Raw genomic sequence first — 24,706 nt, 5'->3', positions numbered from 1 at the left:
ACACCAAAAAGGTTACAGACTTTATATCAAATATAATAAATGGGCATTCTATGATTTTGCTCAGTGTGATGTCATCCAACCGTTCAAACTTTAAATGTTATTTTACCACACCTTTCGACCTTTTTCACTCCCATTTAATTCCAGGTGTCCTGGACGCCTGAGCCGTCTAATTTAGTTGTTGAATGGCATTCATTGCTGCAAATGACATAATGACACGCAACCAATAGTGTTAGGCAAACAATAACAGGATGAAAGACATGAACAAAAATGTCAAGTCATGTACATGAAACAGGCTGTGTCCCTGTAAACATATCTGCGTGTCTTCTATAAACACTGAACATGTTATCTGCAACATACTACATACAGTATATACATAAGATACCAGTATAGCATACTGTACAGTGTTGTGTTAGAATGTAGCGTCAGAAAGAGGTGCCAAAGAAGACACAGAGCTTTGCTAAAACTGATAAAAATAAGAATAAGCTTTGGTCAGGATTTCCAAATTAATCTATTTAAATAAATTGAGCCAGGACTCAAAAACGTCTTATGAATGGCTCCATTCATGGAGATTAAACATGGATATTGTTCCAAATACTGTATATGGAACAACATTTCATGTGTGTGTGTATTTGAATATAAGTGGTGTTTCTACTGGAAGATTAAAAATGCATGTAGTATATCTGAGGTCTATGGTTCTGGGACAAGGACATTACAGGGTCAGTTCCTTGAATGACTGCATGCTGGCTATGATGTATTGACATGCACTGCAGCGGTGACAGGCTAACGAGCCAAAGATCCAGTTCTGACAGTCTGAATGATCTATGCTGCAGCAGAGTGCATCATGAAGAGGACTTCTATCAGTGGGTATGTGATGCCCTCTTGTGGCTGCAGGTGCTGCCCTACATCAGTGGCTACCAACCTTTTCCTTAGGGGAAACATTTTCTATCATTGAGTAAACTGAAGACCCCTGACTGAGACATATTTTATGGATAATTCATATGATATTCAATGTATAACAATAACAGTACAGAACAACTCATAAACTGTACAATTAACCCAAATAGTGAACACAATAACTGCAGGAAGTTTGTGTAAAATTAGTGATTTGGATTTTGAGCAGATTATATCCTGTGAATATGTCATCATAGATGAGTTTTCCTGTAATTTCTTAGGAACTTTTCATACTTAATAGGCTTCTTTTGCTTGGCAAATTCAGTGTTTTCTTCTCCCTGATGCTTGGCTATTGTTCTATTAGCTCTTTGGTTGGTTTAACTGCACACTTTTGGGGCTCAGTGGGTAGAGCGGGTCGTCCTTTAACCACAAGGTTGGCGGTTTGATCCCCGGCTCCTTACTGTCTGCATGTCAAAGTATCCTTTAGCGAGACACTAAACCCAAAGGTGCACTTCACAGCAGCCCACTGCTCTTAAAATGCAGGTCAAATTTCATGTACGTAGCTGTATGTACAGTATATGACAAATGCAATAATGTATAAGTAATAATGTATTAGTAATAATATATATAATATATAATATTTCAGTTGTTTTTTTTTAAGTTAATGCAGGACAAGGCTGTTTAGTAGAGAGGGAAGGCTCCGTGAACATAGCTTGTGTTCAGCTCTTCACCGTGCCCTTTTCCTGTTTATATCTTAAAGAATACTTCAAGCTTTAAAAATAACAATTTCATTTAGTTTTCTTAACAGAAATGATTGAAATACTGTGATATAGACCAACTGTATATTTTTTAAATAAGTTGTCTTACACCCCTTTAAAATCAAGAAGGCCTGGCGACCCCCCATGAAGCTTTGGCGACCCTTAGTGGAGGTCTGGACCCCTACTTTGAGAACCAGTGCCCTACATGACAGAACAAGCATGACCAGTCAAAGCAACGCAGTGTGAACGGTGCATCTACAAACAATAAGATAGTACAGTATAGCATAGTACTACATTTATTGATTGGATCATTTCCACAGGACTTCAAGTACAGTAAATGTTACTAATCATATAAATGGTGCTACCAAAAATATTGCTGATTGAAAAATGAATTACGGTAAGACCACAGCGATACACTTTGACACAACGAAGACGTAAAAAATATTAAAAAGTACATATGCTTTCCACGATTCAACGAGTCCTATACATCACTTACATACAGTACAAGTATATCAAAATAGACACAAATATATTATTATAAAACAGGCTTTAAACTGCATCCCATTTGTTTAGAGGAACTGAACATTTACCATTTCTTATCAAAATAATATCTTGTTATCCAACGCATATAATCCACTCCAAATTTGTTGTGCAATTTTTTTTTTCGGAAATCTCTATTAAGGCAACGATAGGACAGCACCACAGATGCAACCACTGGAGTTACAGGTAGGTAGTATCAAAGGCCACAAACACCCTCCCAAAGATGTTACAAATATATATAGAAGAGGACAAACAACTACAGTTTTGGGTCAAAAGTTGCAGGTTATGACCCAAAATGGCCGTCCTGAGCAGTAGTAGGAAACTTAAAGAGTGTTGTGTAATGATTCATAAATCATCAATGATTAGGCCTGGCCTTTAATATTATAAAAACTTAGTTGATTTAATGTAAATATGTGTTTTTAAATAACAACAGTATCATAAATACTTACCACAGCAATATAGCAGTCTTCTGATTTAAAGACTTTTTTCACAGTGACTCTTTGCAAAGCCTCCACACATGTTCTTTGCATAGTTAATAGATTTTCTGATAGAGAATGCATAGAAAACTACAAATCAGTGTGTAAAAGATGGTATCTAGTCATTATGTGAGGAAAGTCTGTCATTTACTAACAGAACAAAGTGCAAAATCTATACACAGGTTGATGCTGTGGTGGCTAACACATATTCATGATCGCTGTTAGCCGCAGTACGAAACCAGTTCTCATACTTTTCTGATGGCACTCGCTGCCAAAGTTTCCCGCCTGGTGGTTACAAACGCCTGTTGTTTTTCATAATAGGCCGCCTCATTAATAAAAGTGGGGTAGACGGTGCCCGAGCCTTGGTAGCGGATGGTCTTTCCGTCAAACGTTTGGAACATAGGGTCACCGGGGTTCAGCGGTTCCCAGTCGCAGTCCTGAAACAACAAGCAATCACCACGGGGGGAAAGTAACGTGAGTATGCTGCTCAAACTGAAATAATACATTCTCACTTTGACCAAAGAGGTCTCATTTCCTCTTTCATAATAACTTTACATATTTGCAGGTTCAAAAGGTCAGCCGTAATTCAGACTATTCTAAATTTTTACCTGCAGATTGGGGTGCACCATGGCAATGATGTTTCCATTGGCATCCCTGGGGTAGTCGATCCTCTCCGAGACCCGGAAGACTTCCACCGTACAGGGAGAGAACTCCATGCCTGAACAACACACAGGAAAAAAACATCCTCAATATTGTAAGCAACCTAGAAATTCCTGTAGTCCAAAAACTACTGAGGACACTAATGAAAAATGTGACTGAATAATGTATAAAAACACAATTATTTTCCAACAACAGGAGAAGAAATAAGACATGGAAAAAAAATCTGAAAAAGTAAATTTCCAAACTAATATAAGAAATACAAAAATTAGGATAATGCTGAGTACGGGAGAATAAAACAATCTAAGAAAAGAAGAGAAAGGGGGAAAAAAGAACAACTTAAAATGCAAATGATCAACATTTTGGCAGATGTGATTCCAGCTAAAAATACACTTTTCTCAGTGATCAACTGATTCAAAGAGGAAACAAAGGACGGGTTCCTACATTCCCTGTCCATGGAACTCTGCAGGCTTTCAAGGCAGAGCATAATTGAAAATAAAAAAAAGAATGCGCTCCCAGGGATATTATCATATTATCAGATATTTTTGCAGGTCCTGAAATAAGTGAAGGCCTGAATTTTCAAACGTATCAGCAATGGATTCCTATCCCTACTGCTCCACAGAGGGTATATAGCTCCATATAGTACTCTGGTAAAGTCTGTTGAACAAGAAGCTGGAAGGTGCCAAAGTGGCCTTTATTCAATCTCTGGAACTAAACAGGATGTACAGCGGTTTTTGGCAGAGCTTGGACATTAAAGTAAGTAAGTGCTCAAATGAACTGCTTTACCTCTAAGCGTAAAACCACTAAGCTGTATTGATATGCAAGTGGCAGCGCAGAGCAAGAGGGACAAATGTTCACACAGGATTCTCACTGAATCTAAATGATTGTATTTCAAACTGTAACAACAACTCAATCTCTGTTGTTTCTTCATGCTGCTCGGCCTCAAAGCGTGAGCAGGAACAGCGATTCATCACCGTGCCGGGGCATTCATCAGCACCAGTGCGGCCCCGCGACAGAAGATTACCACACCATTGGCAGCCAGACTCTAACAACAAGCAGGCCATTCAACGGCAGGCCGGTGCAGGGGAAACCAACAGACTGCAACTCGCACTTGGCACGGGGCGCTTGTTTACGTAAAAGAGGAAGGAAAAGGGGCTGCCTTGCGTCCTAAACATTGCAAATGCCATTCTGTGCCTCGGGGAAGGAGAAGATTGGGCCGAGCGGGTGGCGTGACGAGCCAGATGCAGATAAATTTAGAGATCTGGGTGGAGGTACATCTGGATGAATCAGGCTCGCACCCATGGGCGTTTTGTCACAAAATGTTTCTCGTCAAGATGATGCTGACAAACGGGAAGGCTGGCTTATTTTTCTATTACATAACACATATGAATCATAAGATTAGTTGTCCCTAAGTCAGACACTTTAATAGTTTTCCTGCAAACTTTAAGATTCATGTTTGAACTGCTTTGGCATAGTCCTTTAAACTCGTATGACCTGTTATTAAATGCCATATAAATGTGGTGTGTTACGGCTGCCCTACCTTCATTAAACAGCTCAATGAAGTCCAGGGCATGTTTCAGTATTACCCTCATGGCATCAAAGATGTTACTCCTCAGAACACCCTGAGGCTGAGGACCCACTTCCAGACCTGCAATGAAACAATCAGATGACACATTTTTGCAGATGTTAAACTACACAGCTGAGTGGAAATCTTGTTGGGGAACATCTTGTCCTCTGTCCCCCAGAGCAATTTATTTGGCTGGACTTGAGAAACTCACCAACAGGGTGCTTGGCGACGGAGCGTGAAGTGGAATATTTCAAAAGAGGATGTTCATTCAGCAGAACGAGACAGCTGGCTGGAGCGATGGCTTTCTGCAACACAGAGTCAAGTCTCAGCTGCAGAGAAAAACACACCTTGGTTAACACTGTCACGCGGCGCTACACATCCGCAGACTGTCTAGGCAGACCTGCAGTGACCTTGAGCTTTAAGGCTCTGCTCGACAGATCGGAAAATTAAATCTGCACCGACTCACATCGGAGCAAATGTGACACGTGCAATAACAAGCAGACAAACACGATGACAATGTGAGTGTAAACTACTTGGCAATAAACAGTTTCTGGTTCTGATTTTCAGCTCAAACAGCCCTGTGATTTGTCTCCATAATTAAGATTGTGGGCCTTCATCATTAGACTAAAGGATAGTTCAACGTTCAAAGTTCAACTGTGATCTACCGAGTTTAAGCTGTGGTTCAAATAACAGCAGATGTTTGTTTTTACTTGTTTTGACAGAGGCCACCGAGTCAGTGGAGGAGCTGAGTCGACATTTGAAGTTCTCTGTGTCACATTTTGTGTTACCTAAAGTTAAAAGCATATTTCTCATGACCTTTTTTGCTTACAGTCATAAAGAGTGTATTACTTTTGGCTGCTCTTTTCCTCCCTGCATGGTGTTGCTCTGCATGCCTTTGTTTTGTGTTGAGGAACGCGATCTATGGCCCTGTTCAGACCTGGAATTAACATGCGTCATGAGTGATCCGATCACAAGTGGACAGCTTTAAGTACGTCTGTTCACACCTGGCATTAGAATGCGTCTCCACATGCGTCTCAAGTGACCACTTGTGTTCGGATCTCACATCCTCGCTCTATATGCAAATAAACATGTAGTAAACAAATGGCTAATACAGCAGATGTTGTGACGTAATATTACAGGAATGTCAGTAGTAATATCCTACATTTTTGTAAATTCAGGTACATTTTATTAACATCAAAATAAAAGGTTATTGTACCGGCGGTCCCCGGGGACCTCCGTGCTTCAGAGAACCGGGGATGAGAGCGAGCGAGCTGGCGAGAGTAAAAAACAGACGCATCTCCGACAGTATGATAATAATGCACTTCCCTTGCCTCGTCTGATAGTCTGTAGATATGTAACCTAGAGATAAGATATATTTTAATAAAATACAGTTGTACTGACAGAAGACAGTAGAGCACAAAAGCCGTTTCCATGCTGCTGTCTATTTGTATTCACATGAGGAGCGCAGTGAGACCCCGCGGATCCCAGCGGGACGTCAGTTGAGTAGGCGGTACACATTGGCGTACACAAGAATGTGGCCAAATGTGGCCCAGACCACCTCTGACTGTTGTCTGAGCGATCAGGTCTCAATGCATCTTGAGTGCGTTCACACCTGTATTTAGAGCTGTCCACTTGTGATCCCATCACCCAGGACGCTTGGTAATACCAGGTCTGAACAGGGCCTTAGAGCCTCTAACAGACCCAGTTCAATATATTCCAAACTGGTAAACAAGCTAATGTAATGTCAGCAAAGTAAGGTTTGTGTTTTCATACTCTCAAACTAGGTTTCTGCAACGCCTGAACAAAAACAACCAATCAGTGGCGAGCAGTCTCAATCACCGCTCGCGAAACTCGCGAACTCCGATCAAACAGTCAAATTAGGCAGCGCTGATCAAATAAAATTCGATATTATGTTACTGTAATGCCTATTTCTTGCCTCAAATGTTTTCAGAAACATCTTGTAATGTACTGTTTAGCTGTGAAATTTGAAAGTTTGTGAACCAGCCGCAATGTTGAAAACAGTCAAGCCTAAACCAAGCACTGCCTACCGGCCGGAGCAAACTTTTTTAATTCATATTTAATCAGCGTTGCCTAGTTTGACCGGAGTTTGTGAGTTTCTCGAGCAGTGATTGACAGCTGAGTTAGAGACTGCTAGGCTCCTATTGGTTGTTTTCGGGCACGTTGAAATCTTGCTATTAGGAATACTAGGAGGAGGCAGAGGAACATGATTTTTTCATCATCATCATATTTGCTTAAAGTTACTGACTGCAGCTTTAAAGTTGTTATTCTAACGTGCTTAAACAAATGTTGATTTACGGTGGTTAAAATACTTATATGTACCATCTTTTACGGTTGTATATGAAACAAATGGAGAAGGCATTTTCTCAGGCACAGATAATGAATGACCAAAGAAAAAAAGCTGGTGTACTCGGATGGTTGATCCTTTAAATGAGGTTGTTTAACACTTAAAGGCAAACTGATGGTTATATTATCTCCATAGGTTAACTGAACCTCTCCAAAGAGACCTCAGAGTAAAACATTGACTTTTAAGCACACAAAGATGTGGAAGATAGAAATGAGCAAAGACCCCCAGTCATACCTTTCTTCCATTCACAAGTTAGTCTAAAAATCATACTGCATACTGTGCCATAAAACATATTTATGGAACATTTCTCTGGGGTTAAATGTCAATGTTGCAGATTGAATGATGCTCCTACAGAGGTGTGTTTGTGCCGTAAAGTGTAAAAGTGTCCTCTTCAAGGTCGTCACCTTGATGTAGTTCATCATCTGCAGATTGAAGTGGTCTTTGGAGCTCTCCAGGATCAGGGTGCAGCCCATGTTGGACGTCGTGTTGTGGAGGTCAAAGACCACGTCGTAGGCCTCTGGGCTTCCTTTGGGTCCGAAGATCTGGTTGATCTCCTGGGCTCTCTGCACCTCGTAGGGCAGGTCGTCTCCGCCCGGGGCGCTGGAGGACACACACACACAAAGCATGAGAAAGAAGCCAACACATTCACAGCTTATCAGGCAATTCTGCTGAAGGGACACTTATCTATGGAGTTAATGATTTACACAAGGGTGTCTACTTGTCCTTCATGCTCTGTGACACTTTCTAACTGTCGGCCATAGTGGAAAAATCTCTACGTTTAACAAGTTAACACAGTAACTGAGAGCAAAAGCAGAAAGGCAAGAACGTCCTGTTTCTGTGTTGAACGTATGGTTTGTATTCTTCACACGTGGATAATAGGAAAACATTAATAACTGCAAATTATGCCTTGATAACTTCCACCTAACCTGTAATGCAAAAAATTACAGTAGTCATCAAGTCTACACTGGAACACAAAAGCTTGATTCAGCAGGACAGTGGCCCCCTTTTATGAGCGTTAAGAAGAAATTTAAGCCACTTTCTCCGAGCCTTAAGAACCCATGAGAGGATTGTTTTGTGCCGACTCCCCAGGATAAACTTGCCCCCCCCCACCCCTCCCACAGACAGACATTCTACACGCTCTGAGCAGTGAATGACAGCGAAACCCTTTTTCTCTCCTAGCTCTTTTAAAGCAGAATAACCACTGGTCTGGGACATTCTCCAAACTACTGTAGAACAGCACCTCTGCTGTGCATTATTGTCTCGCCTCCCTCACATCTGCTCTTTAGTCCCCATTTTCAGTGTATATCTGCTATTGTCTGTATACAAGCACAGTGTGTGTGTGTGTGTGTGTGTGTGTGTGTGTGTGTGTGAACTACAGCTGATGAAGTGGACTCAACTGAGAGGCAGTAAATATGAGGAAAAGCAGAGTTGTCAGTCTATTTAAGGCAAAGAAGAGGAATCCATGAGCTGTTTTTAGAAAGAGTCGCCGAGTGGTTAATCTTCTTATATGTTGCCTTCAAGCGTGAGCGTTGAGAAGATCATTAAAGGTCATTCAAAATGTGCAGGATGAGGCAGTAACAGTAACTCCACCCATTAGGGCTGCAACTCACCATTATTTTCATTGTCCATTGATATGTCGATTAGGGCCGTCCCGAATACCATTTTTTGATCTTTGAAGCTTCGGTGATAAATATTCAAAGGTATTCCAAGCTTTGGGACAGCGCTGCTGCCGCACTACTGTACACACATGCACCTCTACACATAAACACCGATATCGTCTGAGAATAACTCATAATAATTAATGGTGAATAAGAATAATGTTGTGGGATTATTCCTTATTTCATGGGCTATTTGGGGATTTATACATTACTATTACATACTTATATATAAAAAAAGGAAAAAAAAACATTTGAATACTGATTTTGAAGTTGATTACCATGGCAACAGTTGAAACTTTGAAGCATTCGGGTCAGCCCTAATGTTGATTATTCTCTCGATTAATCGACTAGTTGTTTTGTCTATGAAATGTCAGAAAAATGTGGATCAGTGTTTCCCAAAGGCCAAGATGACATCCTCAAATGTCTCGTTTTGTCCACAACTTAAAGATATTCAGTTTACTGTCATAGAGGAGGAAAGAAACCAGAATAATAATCATATTTAAGAAGCTGGAATCAGAGAATTTTGACTTTTGTTTTTCTTAAAAAATGACTCAAAGCAATTAATCGATTTATCAAAAATAGTTGGTGATTAATTTAATAGTTGACAACTAATCGATTAATCGTTGCAGCGCCAACACCCATACAGTATGATCTGAGCTTTTTTACCATGTAATGTAACCTTTGTAACTTTGTTTTGAAAAGTGCTATATAAATGCAGTTTATTATTATTAATATTATGATTATCATTTCAGTGATCCACAGTAAAATATTTTATACATAACTTGAAAACATCACAAAGAAACTACAAGTAAAATATGGCATACATCATAATAATTCTGTAATAATAATGTCATACACTCACTATATCCAAAAGCACAGATGACAATATTCCCATAATATAAGGCCAAGATATAGAAATATTACAGTAATAATACTACAGATATTACAAACTCCCCCAGACACACTACAATAACCTTTGGGAATGTTATTATTATATAGGATTCCTATAGTGATTTATGAATAGTGGATGCTGTTATTCAACCACATTAGTAAATAGTGCTGCTGTGTGTATTCATGCACGCGGACTATATGAGCCAGCGTTTGCGTAAGACTTCATCTTCCGCCACAGTGCACAAGAAGAAGAGGGACGAATAGCCCTACAAAAAAATGGTCTTAATTCATTTGCAGCTCGGTCACGTTTCGCTCACGTTTTCCCTGCTGACAGTCCGAGACCCAGAGAGAAGGAGGAGGACATGTCTGATGGTAAACACACCATGGAAATGTCCACGTGACTATTGTAGTTTTTAATCCTAATAATAATAATAACATAGTATTACCCTTTTCTTCATTGTTAATGTGTCCATGCTGTATTGTTATTGTTTTTCATTCTATTGTGTGAACCAGATCTCATATATATATATATATTCCCCTCATTTGACACACACATGTAGTTAATCATGTCAATAATGTTGCTGTCATTACATCCTCCATTGATGATTTTAGTCATTTCAATCGCAAAACATGTCACACTTTACAGTATGGGTGTCTTTTTTTTTTTTTTTAAATCAGATTGAGCTCAAAACCTAATCAGTCAAATCACGCACGGGTCTAAAGTTTCCATTCACATGTAGCATGAGAGCAGACAGACAGGAACAACACCATCAACATCCAGCTCCAGCTCCAGCAGCAGCAGCAGCAGCAGCAGCGCCACTGTGCGTGACAGCTCTCCACCGAGGTGCGAGGTGTTTACCTGAGATTCTCCGGTGTGAAGGCTCGGTTCAGATCCGTGTCCACGTATCTGGCGCACTTCTCCACCGCCTTCGGGTTGGTGATGAACGGTTTGGTTTCGACCCCTTTCCTCTGAACCTCGGCACTGTTCTTCACCCACAGGTTGACGAGCGTCACGCCGGACATCTCGTTGCCGTGCGTCCCCCCGAAAATAGCCACTTTCCTGGCCTCGTTGAGACGCGCGCTGTTGTTGTAAGAGGACATGGTCTTTCTGGGTACTGTAAAGAGAGCAGAGTCTGCTGGTGTCGGAGCGGAGAGGAAAAGTTCCAGCTGGAGCTCCGCAGCCTCGCTGTTTTTAAACGCCTGCTGTGGCTGCGCGCTTACGTAACGTGCACCGCGGGCTTGTTGTGGCCGGTCACTGTGCGTAAACTGCGCTGAGTTGTGCGCGACATCTCGACGTGTTTGCAGGCGAAAGTCCAGTTTAAACAAGGTTCCTCTCTTTGTTTACTTTCTCACTGACACACACACGGGAGAAAACTCGTTTCCGGTGATGTTCTTCCAAAATAAAATATAATCAAAACATCCATATTTCAGTATTTAACAGGTCTTTAAAGCTAGACTTGTCGGGATACGTTACTTCCTGTTATGGCCTTCAAAATAAAACAATTTGACCTGAAATAGCCTACAAAATGCCAGGGGGAAGAAAATTTACATCACAGGAAATTGAGGACTGAAAATACTTTTTTTATTCTTTCCACAAAGTTATGTAGTCATATTATTTCTTTATATTAATCTTGTCTCTAGATGGAGGCTTCAGATAAGCCCAGTGTTTGTTTTTTTGCCTCTTCCTGCACTGTATATTAGTCATTTATTTTGTTTTTTGTTATGTTGTATAGTCTTAAATTGTGCAAAATAAATAAACAAAAAAAAATAAAAAATAAACAAAAGTCCACTCCACAGTATGTATTGAAAGTTTTCAGTGAAGCATGAATTACCTATAACTAGGGCTGTAAATCGATTAAAATATTTAATCGCGATTAATTGCAAATTAATCTTACATGTTTTTATCTGAACAAAATGTACCTTAAAGGGCGATTTGTCAAGTATTTAATACTCTTATCAACATGGGAGTGGGCAAATATGCTGCTTTATGCAAATGTATGTATATATTTATTATTGGAAATCAATTAACACAAAACAATGACAAATCTTGTCCAGAAACCCTCACAGGTACTGCATTTAGCATAAAAAATGTGCTCAAACCATAACAAAGTCAAGCCCAACAGGCAACAACAGCTGTTAGTGTGTCAGTGTGCTGACTTGATTATGACTTGCCCCAAACTGCATATGATTATCATAAAGTGGACATGTCTGTAAAGGGGAGACTCGTGGGTACCCATAGAACCCATTTTCATTCACATATCTTGAGGTCAGAGGTCAAGGGACCACTTTGAAAATGGTCATGCCAGTTTTCCCTCACCAAAATTTTGCGTAAGTTTGGAGTGTTATTTAGGCTCCTACACAACAAGCTAGTATGACATGTTTGGTACCAATGCTTTCCTTAGGTTTTCTAGTTTCATATGATACCAGTATCTTCACTCTATCTTTAAACTGAGCCCACTAAACCTAAAACTTGCAAGTTGCGTTAAAGAAATTGGTGGCATTAAAACAAATTTGCATTAACGCGTTATTATCACATTAACTTTGACAGCCCTACTTATAACCTGGAGGTTATTGAATGATTCCTCTTATTAAATTTATAGCATCCACAAATGCAGATAAATAGGAAGACAAGTCGGATGATTTTTTTAAAACTTGGACACATCTGACCTTTGCAAAATGTAAAAAATGTAGCATGTTAGTCTGCCAAAGACACAAAACATAATGACAAATTCAATTCCAGAGTATGAACCTTCTTTCTTGTAAAAGCACTCTTGAAAATGTTTTACCTAAAGCAATAGCACTATATTACCAATTAACCCCATGAGTGGTTCTGACCTACGGTGCCCTGTTACAACTATAACAAACACTGATAGTCACTCAGACTAGCAGATCATTTGCAATAAAAGTGCAGTATCATTAAAGAGTCTGCAGATGGGGACCATTGTGCCAATAAAACAAGCATATTGTGTCCATTACTCCCACACACATTAGCTTTAGTCCAATAGCAACTCTGATATGATTGTGACACACAGAAATAAGTTCACTATTTTGAAGTTGAAGCACTGACTGAAAGTCAGCTTTAGACTGGTAAGTTTAAAGATTTGGATTTATTAGGACTATGCCAATCATGCTACTGTTCATTTACTGAAAGATTTTAAGATCAATTACTTGAAATGCTGTCAAGTTGAGTCCAAATGCAAGTTGAAAATTACCCTTTGTTTAAAGGTATATAAGTGGTATTAACATTCAATAACATCGCAAATTTCCCACATTTACAAATAGTTCCAATGGCATCTAAGAGTATAATTGGTAGTTAGCATTATGCTTAATCGGTGTTACGATCAAGATTGGTACCTTGGAAAATGTTCTCCCCTGTAGGGGGTCCCTGGCACCAAAACGTTTGAGAACCCTGCTCTATTGTATATTTTTGGAGTGAGGATTGGGGTGACAGAGGATACTCTTCAGATGCTTATTAATTTATCAGCTGAGTATCAGGTGTCATCCTCCCATTAAACCTCCTACTCTACTCCTGCTAACCTTATAGTTACTGTCTGCTCTCTGAGGATGGGTCTGATACATGTGCGCTGTACTGTTCTATCAATAAGGGCAACCTCTGGATCAATAATGGGAGAGGGATGTCACATTAAAAACATTATTATAATATCGATATAAATCTGCAGCACAAATCACGCCATTTACAGCTGATTTTGAAATTACAAGTAAGGATATGGTTAAAGTAACTAAACACATTTATTCATTTGCATTTGTTTGAGTATTTCCATTTGATACTCCACTACATCGCAGACAAAATATTGTACTTTTTACTTCACTACATTCATTTGACAGTTGTTTTTTCGTTACCATTTGTATTAATGTCTCTTGGCTTTTGCATTGTGTTTATTGTTATGGACCAAATCACAGACACATTCCTTGTATATGCAAAGTAACCTACTTGGCAATGAACGGTTTCTGATTCTGATCATCATGAACCATTTGAATCTTGAGCACCATAAACAGAACAGGCACAAGTGTAGGGGTTGTCAGGTTTTGTTTGTACAACAGTGCGGCCTCACATAAAATAATAAATGAGAATTTTAACCAATTATTTCAAATCATCAAATAAAAATAAATATAATTTCTACTAAAGGCAGGGCAACATACTGAAAACAAGGCAAGGATCAGGTAAGACTGTCAGACAGTAAATGGGCCACACGGCCATTAGGTGGCAGGCTAGGTGTTCACATTTGTACCAGTCAGGTTGGTTGACGATACGGTTAAATTAAAAGCATAAAAAAAACAGATTCAAGTAATTTCTGGGGTTTTGTTTCACATTCAAGAGTGATCACAAACAGTCATTTAAAGTAGTTTTAATATTCAAACTTGTGCCATTTTTCCTCCAAATATTCTAATGTCCATATTCAGAAGCTTTTATTTTGAAAACAATGGTGTTGTTATTTTTCCAGTTTGTCTCAACACCAAAAAGGTCGAGACCTGTGTCAGTAAAATGCTTTGATACAAAACAAAAATCATTAAAAAAAAAAGGAAAAAAACATAATTGTCACATTTCCACTTTAACACTGTCCCATCTAAAACGATAGAAGGCAAAATGGTGCAGTTACAACAGTTATTTTCTGTGTTCAGGTGATGTTTGAGAATTCCTCTACTGATCAAATTCTCCCTTTGTCTGCCGATCGACAACTCATCCAATCAGCGAGTTCATACTAACAATCTGAGAGGAATTCCTCACTTGGATTATGAAGACTCCGCTTGACCTTCTTGTGCTTGATTTTCATAATATTGTCTGAAGACGACATTTCAAATTTTGAAAGTGAAGTCTCTGATATGATACTGGGGACAGTTGATTGCTTATTTCTTTCTTTTTTTCCCTTCTTTTTGATCTCTCTGGACTTTAACTCAGCAGACTCCGTCAACGAGTTCCCCTCAAGCGAAACATTATCAGTGGATTTCCTTTTCTTCTTCTTTTTCTTGTCTCTCAAATCATTTAACGCCTGATGTCCAAGTTCAACCGCGTTCAGTGTTTCCTTGCTCGCTCTGTCAGAAGTAGTGCTGCTATCATGAGATATTTCAGCACTGCGACCGTGTTCACCTTTCTTCTTGTGTGAAACTGAGCTAAAGGAATTCAGTGCTACTGATTCAACATCTTCAGAGGCAGTTGGTGGACCCTCTTGCTCGTCTTTACACTTTTTCTTCTTCTTCTTCTTCTTTTTTAACACCACAGCCTCCTCAGTGGGAGAAAGTCCCGCGTCAGCATCCAATCTTTCCTCCTCACTTCCACTTCCTGTGCGTTTTTTTTGCTTTTTCACCCTTGCGTCAGTGATTTCAGGCAAAGCACTCTTCTTTGATTCCTCAAAATCCTGCTCGCGATCTTTTTCCACGCTGTCCTGCGCTACCGACATCTTTTTTTTCTTTTTCTTTTTCATGACCCCGTCATTAAGTTCCTCCAAATCACCAGCGCTGACGTCAGGTTTTTCTGCCTCCCCATGTGCCCGAGCGTCGTTTTCCTCCGCGTCAGCAACGAGGAAGGATGAGGTCCTTTCCTTTTTCTTTTCCCGCACAGACACTGAATCATCACTTTGCACCACCTTGTCTTCGGATATAGCCCTGCTAAATATTTCACTCTTTCTCTTCTTCTTCTTTTTCTTAGTCACCAGTTCAGCATTTTGGTCTTCAAACCCTTCCGGGGTATTATCTACTTTTTCATTTTCATCAGGAGTGTTAGAGCCGTTTACCCACTCAAAGATAGTTTTCTTCTTCTTCTGTTTCAGTGACGTCCCTTTAGCCCAGGTTACAGAATCATCAAGACAAACGCTCACATCTTTACCCTCTTCTCCATCTTGAGTAGCGTCGTTAGAGGACGACTGTCGCTTCTTTTTGTTCTTTTTCCTTTTGACATAACGGGAGTCTAATGTTTCTTGAGAAGCTGCAGCATTTTCTAAACAATTACCTGATTCCTCAAATTGTTCTGTTGACATCTGCGGCGAACCTAAAGTCCTATTCGCTGCCTCCTCTTCTTCACGTTCCTCTGTGATTACAATCATCTCTTCTTTTTTCCTTTTTTTCTTTTTCTTCTTCTGTATCTCAGCATCGTCATTTAGAGGTCCGGCAACAGCTGCGCCGGACTGTAACTGCTCAACATCCTCGCCACTTCTTTTCCTCTTCTTCTTCTTCTTCTTCTTCTTCTCCTTGCCACCATCCTCCATGTTTGAATCCTCCACTCTCACGTCAGACTCTAAGCTTCCATCCACTTCCTGTCCAACACTTTCTGTTGCGGACTTATCCTTTTTTCTCTTCTTTTTCTTTTGTTTTGAATCGGGAATGTCTCCCTCCTCCTGTCTCAGTACGTTATCAGGCTCTTCTTGACTCTGGCCCTTTCCTTCTTCTACACTTTCATGATGTTCTTTTTCTTTCTTCTTCTTTTTCCTTTTCCTTTCCTTGGTTTCATTGCCCGCATCAGTCTGAGGCTCTGTTACGGGTGTTGCTGCTTCTCTGCCGTTTTGTGTGGATTGCCTTCTCGGTAGCTCACAAACTGTAGCATCACTGTCTTCCTCACTTGCTTTTCGCAGAGAAAGAGCGCCTCCTCGGACGAGGCATCCCTTTCTCTTTGGTGTTTCAGTTTGGGCCAGAAAGTTTCCATCACTCGTTGCGTGTTGATCCTTCCTCTCCCTCTGGACCAGAGCTCTACAGGAAGACTCTCCGTTTTCAGAGCACTCTGTAACTGAAGCCACTGCTACGACCTCTGCTTCTACACTTTCATGATGTTCTTTGTCTTTCTTCTTCTTTTTCCCCATCTTCTCCTTGGTTTCATTGGCTGCATCAGTCTGAGGCTCTGTTACGGGTGTTGATGCTTCTCTGCCGTTTTGTGTGGATTGCTTTCTCGGTAGCTCACAAACTGTAGCATCACTGTCTTCCTCACTTGCTTTTCGCAGAGAAAGAGTGTCTCGTCGGACGAGGCATCCCTTTCTCTTTGGTGTTTCAGTTTGGGCCAGAAAGTTTCCGTCACTCGTTGCGTGTTGATCCTTCCTCTCTCTCTGGACCAGAGCTCTACAGGAAGACTCTCCGTTATCAGAGCACTCTGTAACTGAAGACACTGCTACGACCTCTGCTTCTACACTTTCATGATGTTCTTTGTCTTTCTTCCTCTTTTCTTCTGTTTCATTGCCCACATCAGTCTGAGGCTCTGTTACGGGTGTTGCTGCTTCTCTGCCGTTTTGTGTGGATTGCCTTCTCGGTAGCTCACAAACTGTAGCATCACTGTCTTCCTCACTTGCTTTTCGCAGAGAAAGAGCGCCTCCTCGGACGAGGCATCCCTTTCTCTTTGGTGTTTCAGTTTGGGCCAGAAAGTTTCCGTCACTCGTTGCGTGTTGATCCTTCCTCTCGCTCTGGACCAGAGCTCTACAGGAAGACTCTCCGTCATCAGAGCTCTCTGTAACTGCAGACACTGCTACGACCTCTTCTTCTACACTTTCATGATGTTCTTTGTCTTTCTTCTTCTTTTCCTCGGTTTCATTGCCTGCGTCAGTCTGAGGCTCTGTTACGGGTGTTGATGCTTCTCTGCCGTTTTGTGTGGATTGCCAATTTGGTAGCTCACAAACTGTAGCATCACTATCTTCCTCACTTGCTTTTCGCAGAGAAAGAGCGTCTCCTCGGACGAGGCATCCCTTTCTCTTTGGTGTTTCAGTTTGGGCCAGAAAGTTTCCGTCTCTTGTTGCGTGTTGATCCTTCCTCTCGCTCTGGACCGGAGCTCTACAGGAAGATTCTCCCTCATCAGAGCTCTCTGTAACTGAAGACAATGCTACGACCTTCGATGCGGATGCCTTAACTGTGTCTTTATGTAACGCCTTCGTCTGTCTTCCTCGTGTTGTTTTTTGTCCGGCATTACTGGCTTTCCTCTTCCTCTGCTGATTTAACGAGGTGCTCCGGGTTTGTTGTCTCTTTGCTTTTGACGGTGACAGAATTTCCACTAACTGTTTCCTCTCCTGTAAGATGACACACAGGTTATAGCCAAGTTCACAAACAGAAAAAGTGCAATGAGATGCAGGATTTGCACAGCCTGCTTACCACCACTTTGATGTCTTCAACTTCTGACCTGTCTTCGTCTTCTCTATAACAGAATAGATGTTATCAATCAATCAGATCAGGTTAGTGTGATACAAAGTGCTTTACAGGTGACCGACAGGCTGATAATAACACAGTACAAACGTGAACAGTAAAAAAAATGCCAATGTGTTAAAGGGACTGTTTGTAACTTCTTACACGTATAAATCAATCCGGGTCGGTGTACCATGCGGCCTCGCATATGCACGCTCGCATACAAAAAACAGACTGAAACACTTCTAAATGATTGTTTTATTTAAGTAAATCATTGAACTGTATGTGACCAGTTTATCTTAGATTAGTCTGTTACTGAGTGATGGTGGATCTAGGCTACTTTAGAAAAAAAAATGACTTACTCTGATAATGGAGAAATGTCCTCCCCATCCGTGTCAACTGTTGGTAAAGATGACTTTGGCTCCAGCCTGAGCTCTCTGACACATTTAAAGAAGCCTCCCATCGTATAATTCTGTAAAAAAAGGAAAGACTTAATACTACACTAAATTACATTTTCAGATAATTTGTTAAAGTTATACAACAACAGCCAGCAAACAAATGTTGGTTAATCCTTACAAGAAGGTTTTTGTTCTGGTCAGGTAACCCAGTGCTTCTGAGCTTTAACTTCCGCTCTGCGAGGAAAGGGAAATTGTATGTTGGCAGTTTGTATTTCTTTATTCTCCTCCTCTTTTTGTCAGTTTTGGATTCCTCATCATGGGAAGTGGACGATGAAGTGTCTTCTTCACTTTCCTCTAGATCCCTGGGAGATACGGGCTTTGACCTTGAGCTGTAGGTGCGTTGTCTCCCTGATCTCTCAGCCTCAGGTACTGGCTTCTGAGTTATGAACAGGCTGTCTCCTGAGTCACTGCAGACACACAATTATACATGTAGAAAGTCAGATCGGTTATTGATTATTATTATTATTATTATTTTTTTCTTTCTATTTTTATTTATATGTATGTATAAGTATGTATGTGTGTGTATGTATATGTGTGTGTATATGTATATATATGTGTATATGTATATGTATGTTTATATATATATATATATATTTATTTTTATTTTTTTAATTATTATTTTTATTTTTTTCTCTTCTTCTTCTTCTTCTTATTTCAAGACTTATTTGTGGATACTCTCTCTGTGTTGTCTTTTCTACAATTTGAATTTTATGTATCCATGATTGAGAATCAGTTAGGTCCTGTGTGGCCAGCTTTGGCTGTCTGTGTGTATGTTGTTGTTGTCAGGTATGATTGATTGATGTGTTGTGTCACTGGTGAGTGTTGTTCAGAATAACAAAAAATTAACTTTCCCTTTATAGTGACTGTTCTAATGATTATTGACAATTAATAAAAAGACCTTTGAAGAAGAAGAAAGTCAGATTGGTGCATGTTTCAGGCTGCTGTTATGGAAGAATCTGTATCATCATTGTGACAGTGAGGTACACCTTTACCTGTCTGCTTCAGCAGGTCCATTAGATACGTTCTCCTGTCCGCTCTGTCCCACACATGACTCCAGATAGTGGGATATCTTCTCCACATAGTCTGGAGGGTTTGTTTCCAGGACAATGTGGAATGACTCCGCTGATACAACTTCGGCAATGGCATCGAATTGAGTCCTAGTTAGAGAATTACGCACTTCGGTCATGGTGTAGTTTAGCTAAAGATAGCGATCAGTCTTCATTGGCGAGGAATAGATGCTATAAATGTGTTAGTTGTATCCGGTTAAAGGTCCGTTTTAGATGCATAATGATGATTATTATCTAAACATCTCGCTAACGTCATAAAACAACGTGTTGCTGAATCAAAACAACTCTGAAAAAAGAGCAAACTCTCCACATGTGGGTCTGCGTCCACCCGGAAGTGTTTTAGCGCCATGAACGTGACGCAAAGTCATCTGACCAATCAGCAAAGAGGAAGCAGAATCATCTGACCAATCACCAAAGAGGAAGCGGAATTCTCTAGAAGAATCAAGAGGTTTCACTCTTTCTACTTCCGTTTTCGACTCCGCCACTCGATTCCCACAGAAAATACGAGTTGTAATACGTTTTTTTTTCTCAGAAAAACGTGGACATCAGCATAGCACCACTATGTATAATGTGTTATGATATTTTTTTTTTTTTTTTTATTTAAATAAGAATATAATGATATTTCATCTATTCGAACAATTTAATAACAATTACATTGTTCAAATAAATTGAAATATTAGCCTATACGATATATAGCTACATTAGTTGTTTGTATTGGGCGTGTGTATCTACTTAACCTCCTGAAAACTGATTTGTCACAGTACTACCCATGAACAAAATACATTTATTTAAATTTAGGCAGTCTGCAAGGCTAGCAAACACTTTCTGGGATAGTAACTATCTTGATTGTATTTACTCTTTGGTTGAACTTCAACCATACAGTGTGTACTTATGTGCTTGTACCTTTTCTGCTGGTACTCTAAACCTTCAAGGAGCTACAGTTATGGCAGATATCAGCAAAACTGAGAAGGTTCAGCTGCACGCCCCAGATTTAGAAGAGCTGCGTGGTGGTAAGGACTTCTTCAGCTTTGGTATGTAGGCATGTTTATGAAACAGGATGTTCAGAAAGAGAGAGTAATACAGATGTATTACTGGTTGCAGTATTACAGGCAGGGCTGCAGGCCAACTTTGCTGAAGTTCAAGTGAGTGTTGTGGAATGCCCAGATCTCACCAAAGAGCCCTTCCACTTTCCTGTCAAAGGTAAGAGCAAATCAGACTGCATTCCTCCACAGTGTACACAGTTTACATGTTTCCCTCATGCATATGTCCTAAATGTGTATTTACACAGTGTGACACCCCCAGGCCAACAACTGCATCTCAAAGTCTCTCTTCAAATATTGATGTATTGCACATGTTCTTCTTCAGAATAACCAGGCCTATTTGAAAATGTAGATTTATTTGAGGTTATATTAAAGACATATGATGGATTATAGCTAGACTCGCTTAGATTTTTTTTTCTCAAAATGCTTTTTATCAGAATAGTGAAGTTGTCAAATGTGACAGCTCAGTAAGAACAGCAATCCAACTAATCAGTGTCATCTATGAGGTCAAAGTACATTTTTTTTCAGGTTTTACTCAAATCAAAACCACGTCACTGACCTCTCTGATTTCATAGGGGTCAGAGGTCATCTCCTAGAATGTGCATTATTTACAAAAAGCATCATAACCAGTAAATAACAGAGGTATTCAGCAAGCATGATAGCAGACCTATAGACCTTTTCATTGCCACTCCGTTGCTAGGGCAACAGCTTTGGTCCAAGTTTACTTCCTGTCAGCTACTGCATTAACAAACTGTACAACAGGAAATACAAAGGGACCCATTAAGAATGTTTATGTCGTCAAGTTTGAAATGGTCTATTGATGTGTTGATTGACAGCGAGATGGACCAATCAGTGTGTGCGCAAGTCTTGGTCAAGCAGTGGGCGGGACACCAGTGTTCAGATGCAGATTGTCTATTGAAATACTGATTTATAGATTTGCGTATGAATCAGTATTCTGTTACTGTAATGCGTATTTCTCACCTCAGATGCTTTCAGAAACATCTTGTAGTGCACTGTTTAGCTGTAAAATGATGAATTTTTGCCCAATGATGTCAAAAATATTCTACCTACTGCCCCTTTAATGTCACCTCCATTCTCACACTGTAGGTCTGTGTGGAAAGCCTCGCATCACTGATGTTGGCGGTGTGCCGTACCTGGTCCCCTTGGTTCAGAAGCACAAGGTAGGTTTAATTAAAAAAATACTGCATGGAGATAATGATCAATGGTCTGTAGTGAATGGGATTATTATATTGTTGTCTCTCCTCCTCCTACTCCTCCCAGGAATACAACATGAACACCGTATCAAAGGAGCTGGAGCTGCCAGGAGCCTTCATCCTCGGTGCAGCAGCCGCTCCCTGCAGAATAGTGGGAATGAATGCAGAGGTTGATAATTTTTTACATCACACCACAGATTCAGGCTAAAATACCTTCACTTAGGGTCTGAAAGGTGCAGCTATTCAGTTCTTTCCCCTGGAGTGGAAGACAAAAATAGAATAAAAACTGGTACCAGTAAGGTCTTATGTCAGATAGTTTTGTTTTCATGTACATTTTTTTACCCGTATGTCTGACTACAGACGTAAATATTGGATTGAAAAAGATAAACTTTGGGTGCTTGTGGGGTTGCTTTCTGAATTTTTTGGAGTGTATCTATCGAAAAGCTGCACATCTGGCAAGCGAGTTGTTCTGAAGTGAAGCAACTGACTTGATTCTGGCAGGAGTTACTAGCACAGTTACACAATGGAAAAAAATAGAATGAAAAAAAAGCACCTGGGGAAAGTTGGTTTTGTGACACAGAAGCTGATGGACTAAATGTTCTCGTCCACAGCTGATGCCTTTGGTTCTGACCGAAGCGGAGGGAAGGCCCGCTGTGAACGGCAGCTACTTCGCCTCCATCAACCCAGCCGACGGCCAGTGTCTGCAAGAAAAATACAGCAGCAAATTCTCTGACTGCAACTTCGGTCTGCTGGGCAATCTGTACGCTTGTGAAGGGAAGTCCGGAAAGGTAACGTGTGTCTTATCTGATCAAACGAGATCTGTAGCTTTTTGTCTCTGAGAAAAAACGATGGTGCATGCATTGGCTTCAACAAATGCATTGTCATTTGACAAATAATGAACATCTCTGGTTAACTTCGACACAATTATGTGCAAGTTAATAACCGTGCTGAAGTTGTTGTGCGTGAACTTCAGCCCCATCGCATATGTGCTCCCATGGATAAACATTAACAAAAGGAGAGTGACTGCACAAGCTGAGCTGTCATGCCCTCTTCACCTGTGGTCCTCTCCAGGTCTTAGAGGTGCGGGCCAAGAAGAGAACAGGTAGCCACAGTCTTGTGACGGCGTTGAGGAACACTCTTGAAGGTCACTACCCCGATAAAAGCCTGGCTCTGGGAGGCACCTTCATCATCCAGAAGGGGAAAGCTAAAATCCACATCATGGTAAATGCTGGACATGACACAGATTGATTACTGACAGTTACTGTACATGCATTGATTTATTTCCTTCTATATGCTCATCAACAGCCGAGAGAGTTCTCGGCGTGTCCCCTCAACAGCAACGACGAGGTCAACAGCTGGCTCAAGCACTTTGAGGTCAGCGCCCCGCTCATCTGCCAGTCAGTGCTGGTGTCCAGAGACCCTGTGAGTAAAACAAACATGCTCTCATCTCAATGAGGCAGATGACATAAAATGAGCACCAATCAGCAGTGCATTTGTAGAGTAGGCTGCTCTGTAATGTTTCCGTTCATGTATTTGCTGCAGGGTTTGGACCTGCGCGTGGAGCACACCCATTGCTTCAGCCACCACGGAGAAGGCGGCCATTACTACATAGACACCACCCCCGACAGTGTGGAGTACCTGGGCTACTTCATGCCAGCAGAGTTAGTCTACCGCATCGACAGGCCCAAAGAGACGCATGTAGTTGGACGGGATTGAAAGATGACTGAATGAATGAATCATGTTTGCAGCATAGCATCTTTTATTATAAAGCAGTGTGTGATTATGTTAGGTTCTACTGTATGTGTCCTAAAACTGCACAGAAACTTACATTTTCCAACGGAAAATGCAACATTTCTGTAAATGTTTACTCTTAAATCACATCTCTTAAGATTCTTATGCATTTCTTCTAAACTAAATCACTACATTTCATGTAATAAAACAGCGTTTAATTTGGATCGTCTTGGCTGTTTGTTCACTGGATGCAGTAGAAGCGTGCAACACTCATTCATTACCTCACAATAGCCAATGAATAGTAAATTTGAGACCTTGAACTACATAATTGCCTGCCAACGCCATCATGATAAAACATTGTGCAAGACAGACCACAGCAGACATCAACGCCTATATAAGGTTTGCACAGAGAGAAATCTAGGGCAATAATTTTCAACACACAGTTGTTCTCATTTATTTGCTAAATTAGGTCTCTTTTTAGGACAGTGCTTGGTTGATATCTCCCTCATACAGTATATCTCACAGTTAAATTTGCTGAGGTGTTATAGCAGAGGGCTAATCAGCCAGAACTTAAAACGCTTGTGCTGGTAATTACATAGCCATCAGGTGAATAAAAATATATTCAACAGAGGCTACATTTGTATAAGTGTAACCCTCATCCTGGGTTTAAAGTTAAACTCAACTTGTATGTTTCACATGTTTATGAGAAGCCACAAATTGAGTTTAAACACTGGACATTATTACAAATTAAGTTTTCCCAGAGTAGAATTAACACAAAAACACAGTGGTGGAACATATTTATGTAATAAAATAAATATTTTTTTTGTTCATCATTTTGACTTCCAGTTCGCTTTTGTTGAGAAAGCATTATAAAGCCCATCTGTTACTTTTGTTCCCCTTTAGCACAATTCCTCCCAAAAATGAGTTTTCGGTTTAACTTTATTTCAGACGCACAGGTTTTATATCAGATAAAAATAATAAATGAATACAATATGAGGACAATGATACAGAGATATGCAGTTCACAAGTCCACAGTTTATCACTCTGCTGCCCTAATTCTTATGCATTGTGTCAAAATATGAAAAAATGAAAACTAGCTTTAGGAAATTACAATAGGTTATAGAAAACAAACCAATGAATTGTGGTACAGTTATATTAAAGCAGCTTTAATTGGGCTAGCAGCAGTAATATTACATGTTGTCATTGTTATGATGAACACCAATCTGACCTTTGGATCCTGGTTATTGTATCCTGTATACATTTGTGGCAGTGGTGGCCTAAAGG

The 24,706-nt window shown here is 40.3% G+C and overlaps 3 protein-coding genes across 5 annotated transcripts; 1 reads left to right on the top strand and 2 right to left on the bottom strand.

Annotated features, from left to right (window-relative positions):
- Positions 1 to 1,929: 1,929 nt before the first annotated feature.
- Positions 1,930 to 11,189, bottom strand: aspa (aspartoacylase). Of its 2 annotated transcripts, none has more exons than XM_074612135.1 (6): positions 10,663 to 11,189; positions 7,659 to 7,854; positions 5,101 to 5,218; positions 4,863 to 4,970; positions 3,274 to 3,383; positions 1,930 to 3,102 (listed from the first exon to the last, which is right to left on the bottom strand). In XM_074612135.1, exons 1-6 carry the CDS (start codon positions 10,902 to 10,904, stop codon positions 2,911 to 2,913), a joined length of 966 nt encoding a protein of 321 aa, XP_074468236.1. In that variant the 5' UTR covers positions 10,905 to 11,189; the 3' UTR covers positions 1,930 to 2,910. The 2 variants fall into 2 exon arrangements, with proteins under 2 accessions (XP_074468236.1, XP_074468237.1); XM_074612136.1 differs by having other exon boundaries at positions 5,101 to 5,194.
- A 3,236-nt stretch (positions 11,190 to 14,425) lies between these two features.
- Positions 14,426 to 19,766, bottom strand: LOC141753442 (uncharacterized). 2 transcript variants are annotated; one of them, XM_074612132.1, is made up of 6 exons: positions 19,363 to 19,704; positions 18,489 to 18,777; positions 18,275 to 18,384; positions 17,883 to 17,925; positions 16,466 to 17,800; positions 14,426 to 16,270 (listed from the first exon to the last, which is right to left on the bottom strand). In XM_074612132.1, exons 1-6 carry the CDS (start codon positions 19,554 to 19,556, stop codon positions 14,525 to 14,527), a joined length of 3,717 nt encoding a protein of 1,238 aa, XP_074468233.1. In that variant the 5' UTR covers positions 19,557 to 19,704; the 3' UTR covers positions 14,426 to 14,524. The 2 variants fall into 2 exon arrangements, with proteins under 2 accessions (XP_074468233.1, XP_074468232.1); XM_074612131.1 differs by having other exon boundaries at positions 14,426 to 17,800; positions 19,363 to 19,766.
- A 520-nt stretch (positions 19,767 to 20,286) lies between these two features.
- c16h11orf54 (chromosome 16 C11orf54 homolog) lies at positions 20,287 to 23,646 on the top strand. Its single transcript, XM_074612133.1, has 8 exons — positions 20,287 to 20,447; positions 20,539 to 20,637; positions 21,585 to 21,658; positions 21,759 to 21,860; positions 22,303 to 22,479; positions 22,763 to 22,912; positions 22,997 to 23,113; positions 23,234 to 23,646. The coding sequence occupies exons 1-8, from the start codon at positions 20,381 to 20,383 to the stop codon at positions 23,405 to 23,407; spliced, it is 960 nt and encodes a 319-aa protein (XP_074468234.1). The 5' UTR covers positions 20,287 to 20,380; the 3' UTR covers positions 23,408 to 23,646.
- Positions 23,647 to 24,706: the final 1,060 nt, after the last annotated feature.

Source organism: Sebastes fasciatus, chromosome 16, assembly GCF_043250625.1.
Source record: "Sebastes fasciatus isolate fSebFas1 chromosome 16, fSebFas1.pri, whole genome shotgun sequence".
Taxonomy (NCBI): domain Eukaryota; kingdom Metazoa; phylum Chordata; class Actinopteri; order Perciformes; family Sebastidae; genus Sebastes; species Sebastes fasciatus.
The sequence above is the reverse complement of the archived record's forward strand: the minus strand, read 5'-3'. Positions and strand labels throughout refer to the sequence as shown.